The sequence below is a fragment of the Rhinopithecus roxellana genome, chromosome 19, assembly GCF_007565055.1.
Source record: "Rhinopithecus roxellana isolate Shanxi Qingling chromosome 19, ASM756505v1, whole genome shotgun sequence".
In the NCBI taxonomy this organism is placed as follows: domain Eukaryota; kingdom Metazoa; phylum Chordata; class Mammalia; order Primates; family Cercopithecidae; genus Rhinopithecus; species Rhinopithecus roxellana.
In genome coordinates this window covers 65,601,132-65,618,874 of record NC_044567.1, presented here as the reverse complement: position 1 = coordinate 65,618,874, position 17,743 = coordinate 65,601,132, and the positions used below count along the sequence as shown (strand labels likewise).

The 17,743-nt window shown below is 39.9% G+C and overlaps 1 protein-coding gene and 1 non-coding gene across 14 annotated transcripts in view; one reads left to right on the top strand and one right to left on the bottom strand.

Moving 5' to 3' along the window:
* Positions 1 to 17,743, bottom strand: part of NCOR1 (nuclear receptor corepressor 1) — a 192,674-nt gene that overhangs the window by 63,312 nt on the left and 111,619 nt on the right. For 11 of the 13 annotated variants that reach the window (XM_030923270.1, XM_030923273.1, XM_030923279.1 and 8 more), the window contains 3 exons: positions 11,583 to 12,138; positions 8,375 to 8,504; positions 3,888 to 4,083 (listed from right to left, as the gene is read on the bottom strand). In XM_030923270.1, the coding sequence (XP_030779130.1) occupies positions 3,888 to 4,083; positions 8,375 to 8,504; positions 11,583 to 12,138 (882 nt within the window). The remainder of the gene's footprint in view (positions 1 to 3,887; positions 4,084 to 8,374; positions 8,505 to 11,582; positions 12,139 to 17,743) is intronic. The other 2 variants (XM_010387753.2, XM_030923276.1) reach the window with 1 other exon arrangement.
* LOC115894993 lies at positions 8,702 to 8,805 on the top strand. The gene has a single exon (XR_004055207.1). It is a non-coding gene; the product is annotated as a U6 spliceosomal RNA (small nuclear RNA).

Below are 17,743 nucleotides of genomic sequence, written 5' to 3'. Positions count from 1 at the left end.
CTAGGCAGGGTGCATTACATATATTATCTATTTAGCCCTCAAGACCAATGTGATTATTAATACCATTTGAGGGATGAGGAAACTGAGGCTCAGAAAAATCATATCTAATTGCCCAACCAAGGTCTACCAGGGATTTTTTTTAAAGCAGTATAATTACAGACCATTAGCTCTAAACCACAGTGCAATAGTGTCTCACTAAAGGACGGGGTGTTGAATTTCAGATGTCTCTGTGGTATCCATCAAGATGACAGTACTTTTTGCTTCTATGACACATTAATATAATGAATTAGAGTAAGTGTCCTAATACTGAGTAAACAGATTTATGAGATAACCAATAACCCAACTCCAAAAGAAAATCACCACTTCTTTCCTAGAGAATTTAATATGATATTAAAAATATCATATTAAAATATCATATTAAAAATCTAATGTCTAATTATTTTACCATTTCCAGTAAGTTTATAACTATGTTAAAAAAAAAAATACGCTGGTCAAAGTAGGTTTTTTGTTGTTGTTGTTGTTGTTTTTTGAGACAGTCTCGTTCTGTCTCCCAGGCTGGAGTGCAGTGGCACAATCTCAGCTCACTGCAACCTCCGTCTCCCGGGTTCACGCCTCATTCTCCTGCCTCAGCCTCCCGAGTAGCTGGGACCACAGGTGCCCGCCACCACGCCCAGCTAATTTTTTGTATTTTTAGTAGAGATGGGATTTCACCGTATTAGTCAGGATAGTCTTGATCTCCTGACCTCGTGATCCGCCCGCCTTGGCCTCCCAAAGTGCTGGGATTACAGGTGTGAGCCACCGTGCCCGGCCTTTTTTATTTTTTTTAAATGATGGAAATTTGGATGATTCTAAACACAGCCATTTAAATTACCATGTACCTGGAGCAGGAAAAGAAAAACAGCAACAGCAACAAAATAAACATGCAACAAACTAGGGTCAGTTACAAAGAAGCATTAACTCTTTTGTTTGTTTGTATTTATTTATTTATTTGTTTGTTTGTTTTGAGATGGAGTCTGGCTCTGTCACCCAGGTTGGAGTGCAGTGGCGTGATCTTGGCTCACTGCAAGCTCCGCCTCCCGGGTTCACGCCATTCTCCTGCCTCAGCCTCCCAAGTAGCTGGGACCACAGGTGCCCGCCACCATGCCCGGCTAACTTTTTGTATTTTTAGTAGAGATGGGGTTTCACCTGTCTCTTACTTAGCCAGGATGGTCTTGATCTCCTGACTTTGTGGTCCGCCCGCCTCGGCCTCCCAAAGTGCTGGGATTACAGGCGTGAGCCACCGTGCCCAGCCTTAACTCTTATTTTAATTGGATAATTTTGTTAAATTGCATTAGAAGTTCAATTCTAACTCTACCTCCATATGCTTGAGTTCCTTCACTGTAGAAAAGAAGCTTAAAAGTTACCGGTAAAGCAGAGGTCAACTCATGTAAATGTTACTGGTAAGTGAAAACAATTCTGTAAGGTTTTTTTCAACCTTTTCTACAGATGGGAAAAGCTTTAAGCAACTTAAAACGGACATACCTACAGAAATTACTTATACCATTCACATTAAGAGAAATAAATACAACCAAATAGTTGGACAACAAGTGCTGCCCGTTACTTGCTAAGAGACCATGAAGGGAAAAGTAGAAAACATGGCCCTAATTCAGGTGGACTGTACCAATATTTGGTGATACTTTATACATAAATCCACACTCTCACTATTCTTCACACTCTATAAACCGTTCTGTGAGGTTAAATTTAAACCATTTGTGTCAAACATTCTAGACACAAGCATCTTAACTGCAAACATTAAAATGTTATTTGAAAGGTTATCCTATACACTGAACTACAGGATAGATTCAAAGAAAGACTTCTGGTACTTGTTAAACAAATTATGGGATGAATACACTAGGGAGATGAGCTAAAACAAAACAACCTTTGGATAAACTTTCCCTCCTTTATAAAGCATCACCTTCAACCAAACTGTAAAATTCTTAATGTCATACTAATCAAACATATAATTACAATTTGGTTTTAAGATCACTGAATTATGATTAAAAATTAGGATACCACTGAGATCTAAACCATATGTATAATGTGACTAACACAGAGAAATACAATTCACAGTTTGGAGTCTCAGAATTTGGAGATCTAGCCTGGTTCAGTTTGTTCAGTTCCCAAATACAACCATTTTATAAAGCAGATCAATAAAAGATATTGAGGCTTTAAAATTATAATATGATATCCATATTGAAATGACCCAGATATTACCAACAATAATGTTATGCTTTGGCATAAGTTCAACAAATGATACCATCTGAATGTCATTTTTCTAACTTTTACTACTTCTTCACAAAATCTATCCTAAATTATTAATGTAAGACATACATCCAGAGACTTTTATTCTCTAAAGTATCATTTTCCACTGATGGATTTCCTCATAATTGGAATGTTCAAAAGACAAACACCTGTGATAAGTCCATTAATATGCTGTAGTGAAACGCAGTAAGGATATCTCCATTATGTCATTCATTTATAATTCATTCCTTTAAGGTGTAATTACCGAGTACATGTGTCAATTACAGAACTAGGGATTAAGAATTCCCTAGACCCAACAAAGTAAAAGCCTAAAAGTTATCGATATTTCTACCTTCATTCAAGGAAATATTCATTTAGCACCTTTTATATTCCTTGGTGGATATTATCATTCTGGTTCACATTTTTCCTAGCACAAGATTTATGTTTAAAAGATTAACAAGTTTACATTTAAAACTCTAACATAAGAGGTTCAGTGTGTTATGTAACTAATAACTCATTATTGGTGTGATCTAGGCAGAGTCAGCAGGATCAGTTAAGTACCACAGTTCCTATTTTATATGAAATAACCCTTGGAATGCATGGCATTGTAAAACTAGTAACTCTTATTTAGCTAAATAAAGTACTGTCAAGAATTTTCTGAATCATTCAGACTATTTCAGTATTCTTATATTCTAAGCATATCATAGCATATAAGTAGACTGTAAACTCATTCTTAACCAGAAACATGTGCCAATTCTTCTAACCATGTCAGAAGGATGTATTAAAACTTAAAAACCACTCCTTTCTTCTTTTTTTTAAAGAAAGTAAAAGTGTATCACACACCAACTAAAATAGCAACAGATCAATTGAAATCTATTACTTGAAATAAAACAGTGATGTAACAATGAAAACAGGTATCTCCATAGTATCTACTAATACTGTGTATATACAGTACTAATACACTAATTAGTATGTAATTATATACTACATTATACACAAAATAACGCAGAGCCATGTGTTATATAACAATACCAAATGCTCCTTCCTTAATGTTACAACCACAACAAGGTGGTTGTACTATTATTTTCATTTTACAGATAAGAAAACTAAAGCTATGAAAGGTTAAGTGACTTGCTTGTGGCCACACAGCTGGCAAATGCCAAGGTGAAGGCTTAACCAGCGTCTGCTTGGGAATAGCCACTACACAAAGTTGTGTCTCTCATCTACCAGAGAATGTGAATATTACACTGTAATATTTTAAGGTGATTTGCTTCGAGGACCAGACAACAATTCTTACTCTGAAAATTCGGATGAATGGAACATAAAGCATGACTGTATTTGTAATGTCTTCCAGCATAAAGATGAATATCAGAAAATTCACATTAACTAGAATGCTACTAAAAATGTTACTGGCATCCTTTAGTAGTTAATAATACTAACATTTCTTCATAGTTTAAGGTCAATTTAAGGAACTGTGTCTGTTAGAGACAAATGTAATAATCAGTTGGGAGGCTGATAACTTACAAAGGCACAATGGACACTGCTTATGGGTTTAGCTTTATTTCCCTTTATAAAAATTCTCTGTGGTGATGGCTCTATTTACCTACCTTCCCACTCTCTATTTGGACTCTTGGATGTGCCACATGGACTTGTAGAACTTCTACATTCCAAATCTATCTGTTCTTGTCTCTGCCGCTGCTCCTCCAGGAGTGCTGACTCATGCATTGCTTTAATGTGTCGCTGGTAGAGAGCATAGCCACTCACTGGGGTTCCGATTGGTATGTTACATGGGGTGCAGGATACCTACAGGAAGTAAATAAATATAAATATGCAAACAACCAATGTAATAATAATTGCCATTTGTTACAAGTAATGCTTATTTCTGTCATATTATTGGTTGAATTGATTTTATCATTTTTTAATTAAAGGTATCTTCAAGAATAATGCTTAAGGCTGGGTGCAATGGCTCATGCCTGTGATCTCATCACTTTGAGAGGCTGAGGCAGGCAAGTCAGGAGTTCAAGACCAGCCTGGCCAACGTGGTGAAACCTCGTCTCTACTAAAAATACAAAAATTTAGCCGGGTGCGGTGATGCATGCCTGTAGTCCCAGCTACTCGGGGGGCTGACACATGAGAATCACTTGAGCATGGGAGGCAGAGGTTGCAGTGGACCGAGATCGCACCATAGCACTCCAGCCTGGGCAACACAGCGAGACCCAGTTTTCTTTCAGAACTAATCACAATGTAAATCACACAAGCTGTAATAAGAGAAACAAAAAATCAGAAATCACCACACATGGCCCTAGGTCCCATCCCTCATCTCTCTTTTACCAGGGATCAGATCCATTTATATATTTTTTTCTTTTCTTTTTTTTTTTTTTTTTTGAGACACAGTCTCGCTCTGTTGCCCAGGCTGGAGCGCAATGGTGTGATCTTGGCTCACTGCAACCTCCACCTCCTGGGTTCAAGCAATTCTCCTGCCTCAGCCTCCCGAGTAGCTGGGATTACAGGTGCACACCACCACACCCGGCTAATTTTTCTATTTTTTCAGTAGCAAAGAGGTTTCACCATGTTGGCCAGGCTGGTCTCGAACTCCTAGCCTCAAGTGATCTCTCGCCTCAGCCTCCCAAAGTGCTGGAATTACAGGTATGAGCCACCGTGCCTGGCGGATCACATCCATTTATGTGATTTAAATGTCATCCATTTGTTAATGATTCACAAATTTTCTATTTCCTCAAGACACTTTCTCCAAGTTCCACGCTCATATAAAATGGCCTACCTAACAACTCCACTTGGGATATCCCAAGGAAGCTCAGAACTTACGTTAAAAAGGGAACTTCCCATTTTTGAAACTCCATTCTTTCTTCTTCTTCAGTTGCTCTCCATTTTAGACATGGAACCTCAGGTGCTTCAGCCAGAAACTTGGCAGCCATCCCTGACTAATCAATCTTTTCTCCCACAACCAATTCATTCACATAGCCATTCCCTTAGGATAGAAATGGACTGTTCTTTAAGATAGGCCATCCAGAACCATCCAATAAAACATGGTGATTCCCTCCCCGTTTTCCCTCTCATTGAGACCTGTTCATTGCTTTCACAGTACACAGCATTTGCCACAGTTCGAAACTGTTTTATTTTTCTGTCTCTCTGACTTTATGAAGAAAACAACCAAGCTGTTTTGTCCAACACTTAAAAAAATAGCCCAGAACACAGTCCACGATTAAATACCTAATGAATAACAAATATCCCTAGGAAGCCCTGGAGATCTGACTTTTAGAATCTGGTAACTTAAGACTTCCATAATTCTTCCCCTAGCATAAGTAGTATTATTCACTGATCCTAAAACCCATAACTTTCTTGCCTTTGTGCCTTGTCTTACATGTAAACATAGCTTTTCCTCCTTTTGCTATAAAGCCAAATGAGCTGTTTTGATCCAATGAAAATATTATTTCTTATGCAGAGTCTTCTTTAAGTTTCTAATTAAGACACTCCTTCTTCTCCAAAACATCCATAGTCTTTTTTAACCAAATACAGCATCGCATTTTAATTCATTTTAACTTTTACGATAATTTTTTTTAATGTTTTTTTTTTGAGACAGTGTCTCGCTTTTTCACCCAGGCTAGAGTGCAGTGGTGCCATCTCACTTCACCACAACCTCAAACTCTCAAGCTCAAGCAATCCTCCCACCTCAGCCTCCCAACCACAGGGGCATGGCACCATGCCAAGCTAATTTTTTTTTGGGAGAGACAGGGTTTCGCCATGTTGTCCAAGCTGGTCTCGGAACTCCTGCGGTCAAGTCACCCGCCCACCTTGGCCTCCCAGTAGTGTTGGGATTACAGGCATAAGGCACCACGCCCAGCCTCTTTGCCTTATTATGCAGACCAGTCCCTAAGTTTTTTGAAATCAGAGACTATAATATATAAATATTCTCCACAGTATTAAGAACACTGTCTTAAACTAATCACTCAATCATTCGTCCGTTTGAATGAATCAGTGAATGAACAAATGTTTAATGATCTTTTTGTGATAAGTACACAATTAACAACTTTTACCAGTTGTTATTTAAGATAGAAAACACATTTTTTAATAAAGTAAGAGCTTTAAATATTTGAATAAAGAGAAAATAACTTAAGAAAAGAACAATACCCAACATGGGAATTCAGTATCAAAAATGAGTCAAACTTTACAGATTATTAAGGTAAAATGTAAATAAAATATACTTGAAATCTGTAGATTATTAAGGTAAAATATAAACTAGACTTCAAATTATATACTGGGACTAGCCATAATCTCTATAATTCATTCTAAATATTCAAAACCTAATTACATGCTTAATGCTACTACTGTTTTATGGCTCCTTATTGCTGTGGTTACAAACAAAAACAGGACTTACTAATATTTATGACTAGAGCATTATATTTCTTTTTTTTTCTTAACTGGAAATGACCATTGCAATCAATCACTACAAGTCATTTGAAAAAGCAATGTACTAAGGATATAACCTTTGGTTATCTCAAAGAGTTTACTCAAAGTTAGACTCAGCATCTTCTTACCCTTCTCTCCCATATGTCCAAGCCCAGCACAGGAGGATATATGAAAAACCAAGGTACTAAAATCAAGGACTGACCATACAGGTACTAGTCACAATAGCCCAGAGGTGGAAGCAATCCAAATGTCTATGAATGGATGAATGAATAAAATGTGGTATACAGATACAATGGAGTATTATTCAGCCTTTCAAAAGAAAATTCTGGCACGTGCTAAATATACCTGGAGGACATTATGCTGAGTGAAATAAGCCTATCACAAAATGACAAATACTGTATGATTTCATTTATATGACATAGTGTGATACAATAAAAATTAAATATTTGGTCCTTCTCCCAAAGACTTTTTTTGTTCCAAATCCTTAGAATTTCCAGAGCAGTAGAGTGTCTTTTATATGCTAACAAGATGACTGACTGCAGGCTGGGGGACTCTAGATTGCCTCAGGATAAGGGCTGGCAGCCCAAAAAACCACAAGGCAGGTGGATGGAACTTCTTTGGGGATTGGGGTAGGATGTCTCTCAATATTTTGCCCAGACTGGGCTTGAACTTGCAATCCACTTGCCTCGGCCTCCCAAACAGCTGGGAATACAGGGCTGGGACCCCACCCCCAACCATCCAGGGAGAGGAGAGGGGCTAAAGGTTCCTGTACCCATCACCAACAGCCAATGATTTAATCATTCATGCCTATGTGATGAGGCCTTCTTAAAAACCCCAAACGATGGGGTTTAAAGAGTGTCCAGGTTGGTGAACACATGGAGATGCTGGGAGGGAGGCAGACCTAGAGAGGGCACAGAAGCTCCATACCCCTTCTGCACACCTTGCCTGATCCATCTCTTCCATTTAGCTGTTTCTGAGTTATATCCCTTATAATGAACTAGTAATTACAAGTAAAGCACTTTCCTAAGTTCACTGAGGCATTCGAGCAAATTATGGAACCTGACGGGGAGAGTTGGAGGAATCCCCAATTTGAAGCCTAGTCAGAAGTGTGAGTAACCTGGGGACCCAATATCTATATAGCTGGCATCAGAAATGGGGGTGGCCTTGTGATACTGAGCCCTTACACTTGTGGTATTAGACGATTACACCAGGTAGAGTCCGAATTGAACTCAACTGTAGGAACCTAGCTGGTGAACAAAGAGGTGGAGAATTCATTGGTGTGAGGAAAAAAACCCCATACATTTGGTATAGTAAGTATTGTGGGAAAAAACGGTTCATTGGTATCTAAACTGTGTGTTAAATTCATAGAACCAGAAAGCAGAACAGTGGTTACCAGTGGCTGGCGGGAGGAGGAAGACAGGAGTTGTTTAATTAATATCACATTTGAAAGACGAAAAGGTCCTGGGGATCATTTTCTAAACAATGTCAATCTACTTAACACACAGAACACTAGTGAACTGTATACTTAGAATTGGTTACGATTATTAATTTCATGTTACATTTTGCACCACAATTTTTAAAAATCTAGAACCTATTAAAGAAGAGAAGAAATATGTCTATCAAGGTCTCAGTTTTTCAATTTTAGTTTTCTTCCTCAATAAAAACTTACCATTGGTGGGATAACAGCAGCTCGATGCTGAAGCTGTGGCAGATCCAGTGGATTTGGTTTTAATGGGGATGAGACTAGTATAGATCCAGTGGGGTTTAACAGTGAAGGCTTTGAGTCCATAGGAAACATCCTGCAATTGCAATTTAAAAAAAAAGATAAATGAATACATTTTAAGACTCAAACAAATATGATCACTGTAATTTCCTCTAAGTTAATATGTACATACACATGCACAACTGGACACACATATACCCGTATAAGATATTTGGACAGTTAAGGAAAAAGGAACCTATAAAGCTGATTTTCCAGATAAAGAAACTGAATATTGTACTCACTTCAGCAGTACACATACTAAAATTGAAATGATACGAAGATTACCATGGCCCCTGTGCAAGAAAAACATGCAAATTTGCAAAGCATTTTATATTAGAAAGAAAAGAAAAAAGAAACCTAATACTGACTTACAGGTTGAAATTTATGTCAATCGTCTCTAAGACCAACAAAACAACCTGAACAAAGTCCATTTAAAACTGTTCAGTCCTAATTTACCAAAAATGTCCTAACATGGGTTAAAAACTAGTTACCTGTTAGAGGATGTTTTATTGGGATCACAGAGTGTTTTTTTTTTTAATATTTGAATAAGCTGCTGTGATTTTTAAACTGAAAATTTCATCCAAAATTCCAGACTTCTGGCTTCTCATGAAAAATGGAAAGAACCAACAACACGAAATCAGCACTCCCCCACAGCAGCGACCTGCCATGCATCTAGCAGCCGCTGTCCTGCTCACATGAGCACACACTCCTCTGCTCACCATAGTCCCTGCCATCTCACACTCCACCGGCTGACGCTGGCAATACCTACACTCAAGTTTAGGACGCCCAATATATAAACTTCAGGAAATTTTGTACTAGTATCATGCTTTATGAGCTTGGTCATATTTCCCAATGTTGTCATGGTCACTGAGGGAAGGTGAACATTTAAAAATGTATAAATTGGTAAGAAAATTAGAATGTATTTTAAAAAACAATTCACACACTACATAAAGAAGAAAGATGATATTAAAGCTATAGAAAATTCAAAGTGTTATTTCGGTCATATGGGAGCAGTGTAGACTTTAGGGTGTCATTCAGAAACCATCACATTTTTCCAAGGAATTTCTGAATTTCAAAACTACTATCATATTCATCTCTTATGATGTTTACCATTTAAAATTACTGCCATCCGGCCGGGCGCGGTGGCTCAAGCCTGTAATCCCAGCACTTTGGGGGGCCGGACGGGTGGATCATGAGGTCAGGAGATCAAGAACATCCTGGCTAACACAGTGAAACCCCATCTCTACTAAAAAATACAAAAAACTAGCCGGGCGAGGTGGCGGGCGCCTGTAGTCCCAGCTACTCGGGAGGCTGAGGAAGGAGAATGGCGTAAACTCGGGAGGCGGAGCTTGCAGTGAGCTGAGATCCGGCCACTGCACTCCAGCCCCGGCAACAGAGCGAGACTCCGTCTCAAAAAAAAAAAAAAATTACTGCCATCCTAATCTTTCCTTCATGTATAGTTACCAAAACCAACAGTGCAAAACACAGATAATCTTTATTTTAGATGAGATGTTTCATAAAGAATGCTTAAAAAGGGACTACACAGCTTGAATCCATTTATGTTTACTGCAGTTAAAGACTGACACCATTAAAATAAAATCTAGATTACTGTGAGGTGAAGGAAAAAGAGTGATAGTCAAATTTTCTGGTAAACCAATAGTTAAGCAGAACACTCTCTATTTTATTTCAATTCATGTTGATGAAAATTCTAGCATCTACTATATAAAACACTCTTTGAAGAATCAGCACTATAGTGCTATTAATTTTCTAGTGTCAAATCTCATTATGGAGTACATAAAAAATATATTGGATATGAACTGAAAATACAGTGACACCAAGACACACTCTGAAAGCTAAACTTTGAAGAGAATTTAGCTCTCTGTTGAGTAGTTTGTCTCTTTTTTCTTATTAAAAATAAAAAAAGGAGAGGGGTTTAATTGGGCTCGGATTAAGTGATGTTTCAGTCTGATTCACTTCTAGAACTTGCACCAATTTAACATTCTACTAAAATTATAAGTGATTCAATTTCTTTTAAGGAAAAGGAAACACCAGGAAATAAAATATATGAAATAAAGTAGTAACTATACCTGTAAAATATATATCTTTTACTGTAATTTTCACAAAAACCATAAAGATATGATGCATTTTTTGTATAATTAATTAACCTTTAATGACTAAAAATACTTGTAGACTGCAGGGTGCAATGGCTCATGCCTGTAATTCCAGCACTTTGGGAGGCTGAGGTGGGTGGATCACCTGAGGTCAGGAGTTTGAGACCAGCCTGGCCAACATGGCAAAACCCCATCTCTACTAAAAATACAAAAATTAGCCAAGCATGGTGGCATGTGCCTGTAGTCCCACCTACTTAGGAGGCTGAGGCAATAGAATCACGTGAACTCAAGAGATGGAGGTTGCAGTGAGCCGAGATCGTGCCACTGCACTCCAGCCTGGGGAAGAGCAAGACTCCGTCTCAAAAAAAAAAAAAAAAAAAAAAAAAAAAAAAACAAAAAAACTTGCAAATTAATCTGCATTATACCTGATATTTTAAATTACAAATATGAACAATCTAAAATGTTAACGGATACAAAAAAGTGGTCATCATAATTATCATTAATTTGCATTTAAATTATGCTTTCTAAAAATTTTCAGAACACCAAATATCTCTCTCTTTCCATAGCATTTTCTTCTATCTAGAAAGTAGGGACTGGTAGGCCTTGTTTTGAGGCTGCACTGCCTTAGCGCAGCGGGAGCTCCTCAATGCCTCTAGCCTCCACCTTCATCTACCACATCCCACTGCTGCCCTCCTCGGGCACAACAGTTATCTGTGGTTTATTCACAACTTTTATTAGTTGAAATTCCCTGTTATGCTATCATACAGAATACATGTAACAAGACAGACGTAGGAGAAATGTATAATCTGTTTCATTAAAACGATCATACAATTGTTTGTGGTTATTTAAACAGAATAGTAATCAGCCCAATATTAAAATCGTACAGACTACCTATAACGTGCCAATATTTACATAGGAGCCATGTCTGCAGCCAGCACCACCCTGTGATTCAGTCACCAACCAGCAGAGTAAGCACAGGGGAGGACTTACGGAATGAGCCTCACCTTTGCCTCTCTGGCTCTCCATCCACATCCTCATCAGCGCTGCACGTGGCACTGGAATCATTGTCCGACTGGGGCTCGGGCCTTTGGGCATTTATTTGCTGAGCTACCACCAAATCTTCATCTCTGGGTTCCACCTTCTCACTGGCTCTATCCAAGTCTCTTTCTTTGGTATTATCACCTTCAACTTTAGATGCATGGTTTTCTGGCACCCTCACTTCAACATCCACAGAGTCGGCTTTGGTAGCGGGTGGGGGATCATGAACAGAACCCCCTTCGGCACTGTGCTCCTGCTGATCTACATCCATCTGCTCTGCTGTCTCAGCACTGATGCTGTCATTCACCTGGGTCTCCACGCTTTCATCTTCAGCTGGTTTTGTACTTGGAACTGCTGAGGAGGGAGATGTACTGGGCGCAGTTTCCGTGGTGGGCTCCAGCTCAACCGCAGGTTCTGTGTTTCCTCGAGAAGTAGCATTTTCAGGACTGTCCTCGCTGGGCTTGACAGCTTCAACTGGTGAAGGAGAAGGAGCACTTTCTGTATCAGAACTATTTTCTGCACCTTAAAGATAATGATACAGCATAAAAATCTGATAATGAACATGTTTCAGGTGGTGATAGAAACCATGCTTGAAAGTAGTTGTTTAGGATGAATTCTACTCCTTTGATGACCACATTGAAGTACTTACAGCCATTGAGAAGGCTAAAGTTTCCTACAGGGTATAAAAGTGAAAGATCAAATTGTCTTGACCTTCTGAAACTAAGAGCATAAAGGATTTGAATGTCTGAAAATAATTTATATGAAACTGAAAAACAAAGAACGAACAATAAGGCTAAACAAAAAAAATTCCTATAAATGATGACATTCTGGTGTATTTCTAGAAGCCTCTTCCTGTGAATTTCCTTTTACCCAGCTGAACTGACACTCTAGAACAGCTCCATCCAATGGGCATATAATGTAATCACATCTGTAATTTTACTTTCTCTGATGGCCACATTTAAAAAGTAAGAAGAAATGGGTCAAATAATTGAAACAATTTTTTTTTATTTTTTTATTTTTTGGAGATGGGGTTTTGCTCTTGTTACCCAGGCTGGAGTGCAATGGCGCGATCTCGGCTCACTGCAACCTCCGCCTCCCGGGTTCAAGCGATTCTCCTGCCTCAGTCTCCCAAGTAGCTGGATTTACAAGTGTGTGCCACCATGCCCAGCTAATTTTGTAGGATTTATTTAATTAACCCAGTATACGTGAAACATCATTTTAACATGTGATCAACAGTGAAAAACCATTAAAAAATTATTTTTCCTTTTTTTGATACTAAGTCTTCAAAATCTGGTATTTTACATTTTCCGCATATCTAATATATTTTTTTAGAGACACAGTCTCGCTCTGTCACCCAGGCTGGATTGTAGTGGTGCTATCTTGACTCACTGCAGCCTTCGCCTCCCAGGTTCAAGCGATTCTTGTGCCTCAGCCTCCTGACTAGCTGGGATTATAGGTGCCTGGCACCATGCCTGGCTAATTTTTGTATTTTTAGTAGAGATGGGGTTTCACCATGTTGCCCAGGCTGGTCTTGAACTCCTGACGTCAGGTGATCCGCCTGCCTCAGCCTCCCAAAGTACTGGGATTACAGGCACAGGCCACAGCACCCAGCCTGCATATCTAAATTTAAACTAGCCAAATTTCAAGTGCTCAATAGTCACAAGTATCTAGTGCCTACCGCACTGGACAGAAGACTCTAGAATAATATTTCACAGATTTTTAATTTAATGTTGTAACACAGATGTTTCCCCGTATCATCTGTATTGTTCTATAAATAGATTTTCAGTGCTTTTGACATCTTTACCTAGATATATCAAAGGCATCACAAATTTAATATGTCCTGTACTAGAGTTGTAATAACTACTTGCAAATCAGATTCTTTTCTAGGGTTTACTATCCAATTAAACAAACCAGAAACCAAGAAGTCATCTTTTAAACCCTCTCATTTACCCTATGTCCGGCCTTGACAAGGTTCACTGATTTTCTCTTTAAAAATTTCTCCTGAATCTATCCAATCCTGTTTGACTTCACAGCTAGCACTCTAATCCAAAACCAACTCTCTTCAGTCCACTTCAGACCATTCTCTACAACAAAGACAGTTATCTTTTTAAAAGCCAGATTTTACCACAATAACTCACTCTCTCACTGTCTCTCTCATAACTTTTCAATGGACCCCCATTACTGTTAGGATAAAGTTCCAAAATTGCTGGTATGGCCTGCAAGGCCTTGCCCAGTGGGGCCTCTCCAGCTTGCACACAGCTCTCTGAATTAAGTCACTCTGGCCTTTATTTAGTTTGTTCAATGCCTCACGCATCTTCTACCACAGAGACTTTGTACATACCATTCACCTTTACTGAAAGGCTCTTTTACCTACTTTTCCTTTGGTGATCAGCTCAAACATCACATGCTGAAAAAGCCTTCTATGGGCTGGGTGCAGTGGTTCACGCCTGTAATCCCAGCACTTTGGGAGGCCGAGGTGGAAGGATCACCTGAGGTGAGGAGTTCAAGACCATCCTGACCAACAGAGTGAAATCTCCTCTCTACTAAAAAATACAAAATTAGCCAGGTGTGGAATGCCTGTGCTCCCAGCTACTTGGGAGGCTGAAGTAGGAGAATCGCTTGAATCCAGGAGGTGGAGGTTGCAGTGAGCCGAGATCGTGCCATTGCACTCCAGCCTGGGCAACAAGAGTGAAACTCTGTCCCCCCACCCCCACCCCCAAAAAAGCCTTCCATGGTTTCCTTAGCAAAGTTATATTTTGCTAATATAGTTCTGATACCACATGTACTAGTTACAGTTACAATCTTACATTTCTTTACTAGAATGATTTCTGGCTATTTCTTCCACTAGGCTATAAACTCCATGAAGACAGAGATCATATATTTTGATTATCACTTAAGTACTAGCCTGGTAAACAACAGACTCAAATACTGGCTGGATTATAAAGTACATGAATGGTTGTGAAAACCTAAATAACCATCTGGGAAAAAAAATTAGTTTTTAATTGTATATAACATATAGCAATATAAAAATACTTCTACAAATTCATTCTTTCAAATATGATTAAGTGTCAACTATGTACGTGCAGGGAGCTGTCTGAGGTACCGCAGACATAGTAGTTTAAAAAAATCTAAGCAGATGCTCTCATGGAGCCCACATTCTAGCATGCAATAGACAATAAATAGTAAATATGTGATATAGGCTGAGAGTGGTGGCTCACGCCTATAATCCCAACACTTTGGGAAGCTAAGGCAGGAGGACTGCCCGAGACCAGGAGTTCAAGACCAGCTTGGGCCACATAGTAAGACCTCATCTCTACAAAAAAATAATTAAAAAATTAGGCCGGGCGCGGTGGCTCAAGCCTGTAATCCCAGCACTTTGGGAGGCCGAGACGGGTGGATCACGAGGTCAGGAGATCGAGACCCTCCTGGCTAACACGGTGAAACCCCGTCTCTACTAAAAATACAAAAAACTAGCCGGGCGAGGTGGCGGGCGCCTGTAGTCCCAGCTACTCGGAGGCTGAGGCGGGAGAATGGCGGGAACCCGGGAGGCGGAGCTTGCAGTGAGCTGAGATCCGGCCACTGCACTCCAGCCTGGGCGACACAGCGAGACTCCGTCTCAAAAAAAAAAAAAAAAAAAAAAAAAATTAGCTAGGCATGGTGGTATACACCGGTAATCCCAGCTATCAGGAGGCTGAGGCAAGAGAATCACTTGAGCCCAAGAGGTCAAGGCTTCCAGTGAGCCGTGTTCATGCTGCTACACTTCAGCATTGAGTAACAAAGTGAGACCTGTCTCAAAAAATCAAAAAAAGTAATATATCAGGTGGTGATCAGTGCAGTGACTAAATGACAAAACTGAGAAAGAGGTGGGGAGGAGGTATTATAAAATAAAGTGATATCTGAACAGAGGACTCAAGGAAACAAGAGAATGAGCCCTGGGCACATGGTGGGGAAGAGCATCCCAGGTAGAGGGATTAGAAAGCACAAAGGCTCCTGAAGTCGGGGTTGGTTTGCCCAGGAACAACAAAGAGAACAGTGTGGCTGGAGCACAGGGGGCCAACAAAAAAGTAGCTGGCAGAAAGTTCACAGAGGTACAAAGGTCAGTTCATGCAGAGTCTCAAAAATCACAGTAAGGCCTTGGGTCTTTATTCTTACTGAGATGGGAAAGTATTACAGAATTTGAACTAGAGAAGAAACATGATTTGATTTATATTTTGTAAGAATCACTCAGGCTGCTGCCGAAGAAAAAACAGAATGGACCTTGTCTCTACACAAAATAAAAAAATTAGTCAAGTGTGGTGCTGCTGCATGCCTGTGGTCCCAGACACTTGGGGGGATGAGGTAGGAAAATTGCTTGAGCCTGGGAGTTCAAGGCTGCAGGGAGCCACGATCGAGCCACTGCATTCCAGCCTATGTGACACAGCGAGACCTCATCTCTAAAAATAAAAAAAAAGAATGGAACAAAAAGAAGCAAGAGACTAATCAAAAAGCTATTGCAACGAGGGCTCCTCGGAAGCAGTGTAGGAGCAATGGAGACAAGGATCCAATTCTAAAGAGACTAAAGAAAACCTAATTTATTGATATAGCGAAAGACCAGAGGGAAAAGCAGCCTGTGGTGGTAGAGACACAAGAATTTGCTTTGGCTGTTTACTATAAGATGGCTCTTAGGCATCCAAATGGAAATACTGTAGGTGATCAAATGTATAAACCTGGAGGTCACATGAGAGTTCGAGTCTCCAAAATAAAAACAAAAGACAGACAAGCAAATAACTCAGAACAGTACCTCACATGTAGTAAGGTTTTAATATATGGCAGCCATGGTTGGGCGCAGTGGCTCATGCCTGTAATCCCAGCACTTTGGAAGACCAAGGTGGGTGGATCACCTGAGGTCAGGAGTTCGAGGCCTGGCCAACATAGCCAAATCCCATCTCTACTAAAAGTACAAAAATTAGCCAGGCATGGTGGCAGGCGCCTATAATCCCAGCTACTCGGGAGGCTGAGGCAGGGGAATTGCTTGAACCAGGGAAGCAGAGGTTGCAGTGAACCAAGATTACACCACTGCACTCCAGCCTGGGCAACAAGCGCAAGACTCCGTCTCCAAAACAAACAAACAAACAAACAAACAAACAAACAAAAACGGCAGCCATTACCGTTATTGAAAGATTCTACCAAAGCACTGAAAAGCTAACAAAAAGCCCAACTTAACCTTCGTTTCTGTTTACATAGTGGTAGAAAGCCCCAAATCCAAGGGTAAACTAACAAGGCATTTACCTTCAAACTAGTAGAAGACATGTTAGCGGTTATACAGCAGATGATATCATTTGACATAACCACTTTTCCAATTTTCTTCTTCCAAGCTACAAAACACTAGGAAAGTTTCCAAGGCATACTGTTTCACCAAGCAGCAGCCAAACATGAGTATCTTTTTTCCCCGAAAAATACAAAAAGAAAACCTTAAAGAATGACGTAGAAAAACAGAACAAGAGCAAATCCAAATTTTGGTGAAGTTCTGGTCTGATTTAATTCTTCTAATCGTGAAAGATACTCACACAGTCAGAAGCGTTTTAGGAAAACAGATATAGGAACCTTCCCTTCAGCAGTTGCCTTCGTTTTTCAATTGGCAAGAAGCTTGCCACACAATGAACAGGGCATCTGTGGTGTCTCATTAAGATTAGGAATAAGTATGAGATCATAGGTCACATGAACTGCATTTATGTCCTCTTCTTGACACTTTCCAAATGAAGCTAAGTCAACAGGAAGAGAGAGTCTACAATTCTACTAGGAAATTCATTTCCTCTTTTTTTTTTTTTTTTTGAGACGGAGTCTCACTCTGTCGCCGGGGCTGGAGTGCAGTGGCCAGATCTCAGCTCACTGCAAGCTCCGCCTCCCGGGTTTACGCCATTCTCCTGCCTCAGCCTCCCAGTAGCTGGGACTACAGGCGCCCGCCACCTCGCCCGGCTAGTTTTTTGTATTTTTTAGTAGAGACGGGGTTTCACAGTGTTAGCCAGGATGGTCTCGATCTCCTGACCTCGTGATCCGCCCGTCTCAGCCTCCCAAAGTGCTGGGATTACAGGCTTGAGCCACCGCGCCCGGCCAATTCATTTCCTCTTAATAGGAAACACTTCTAGAT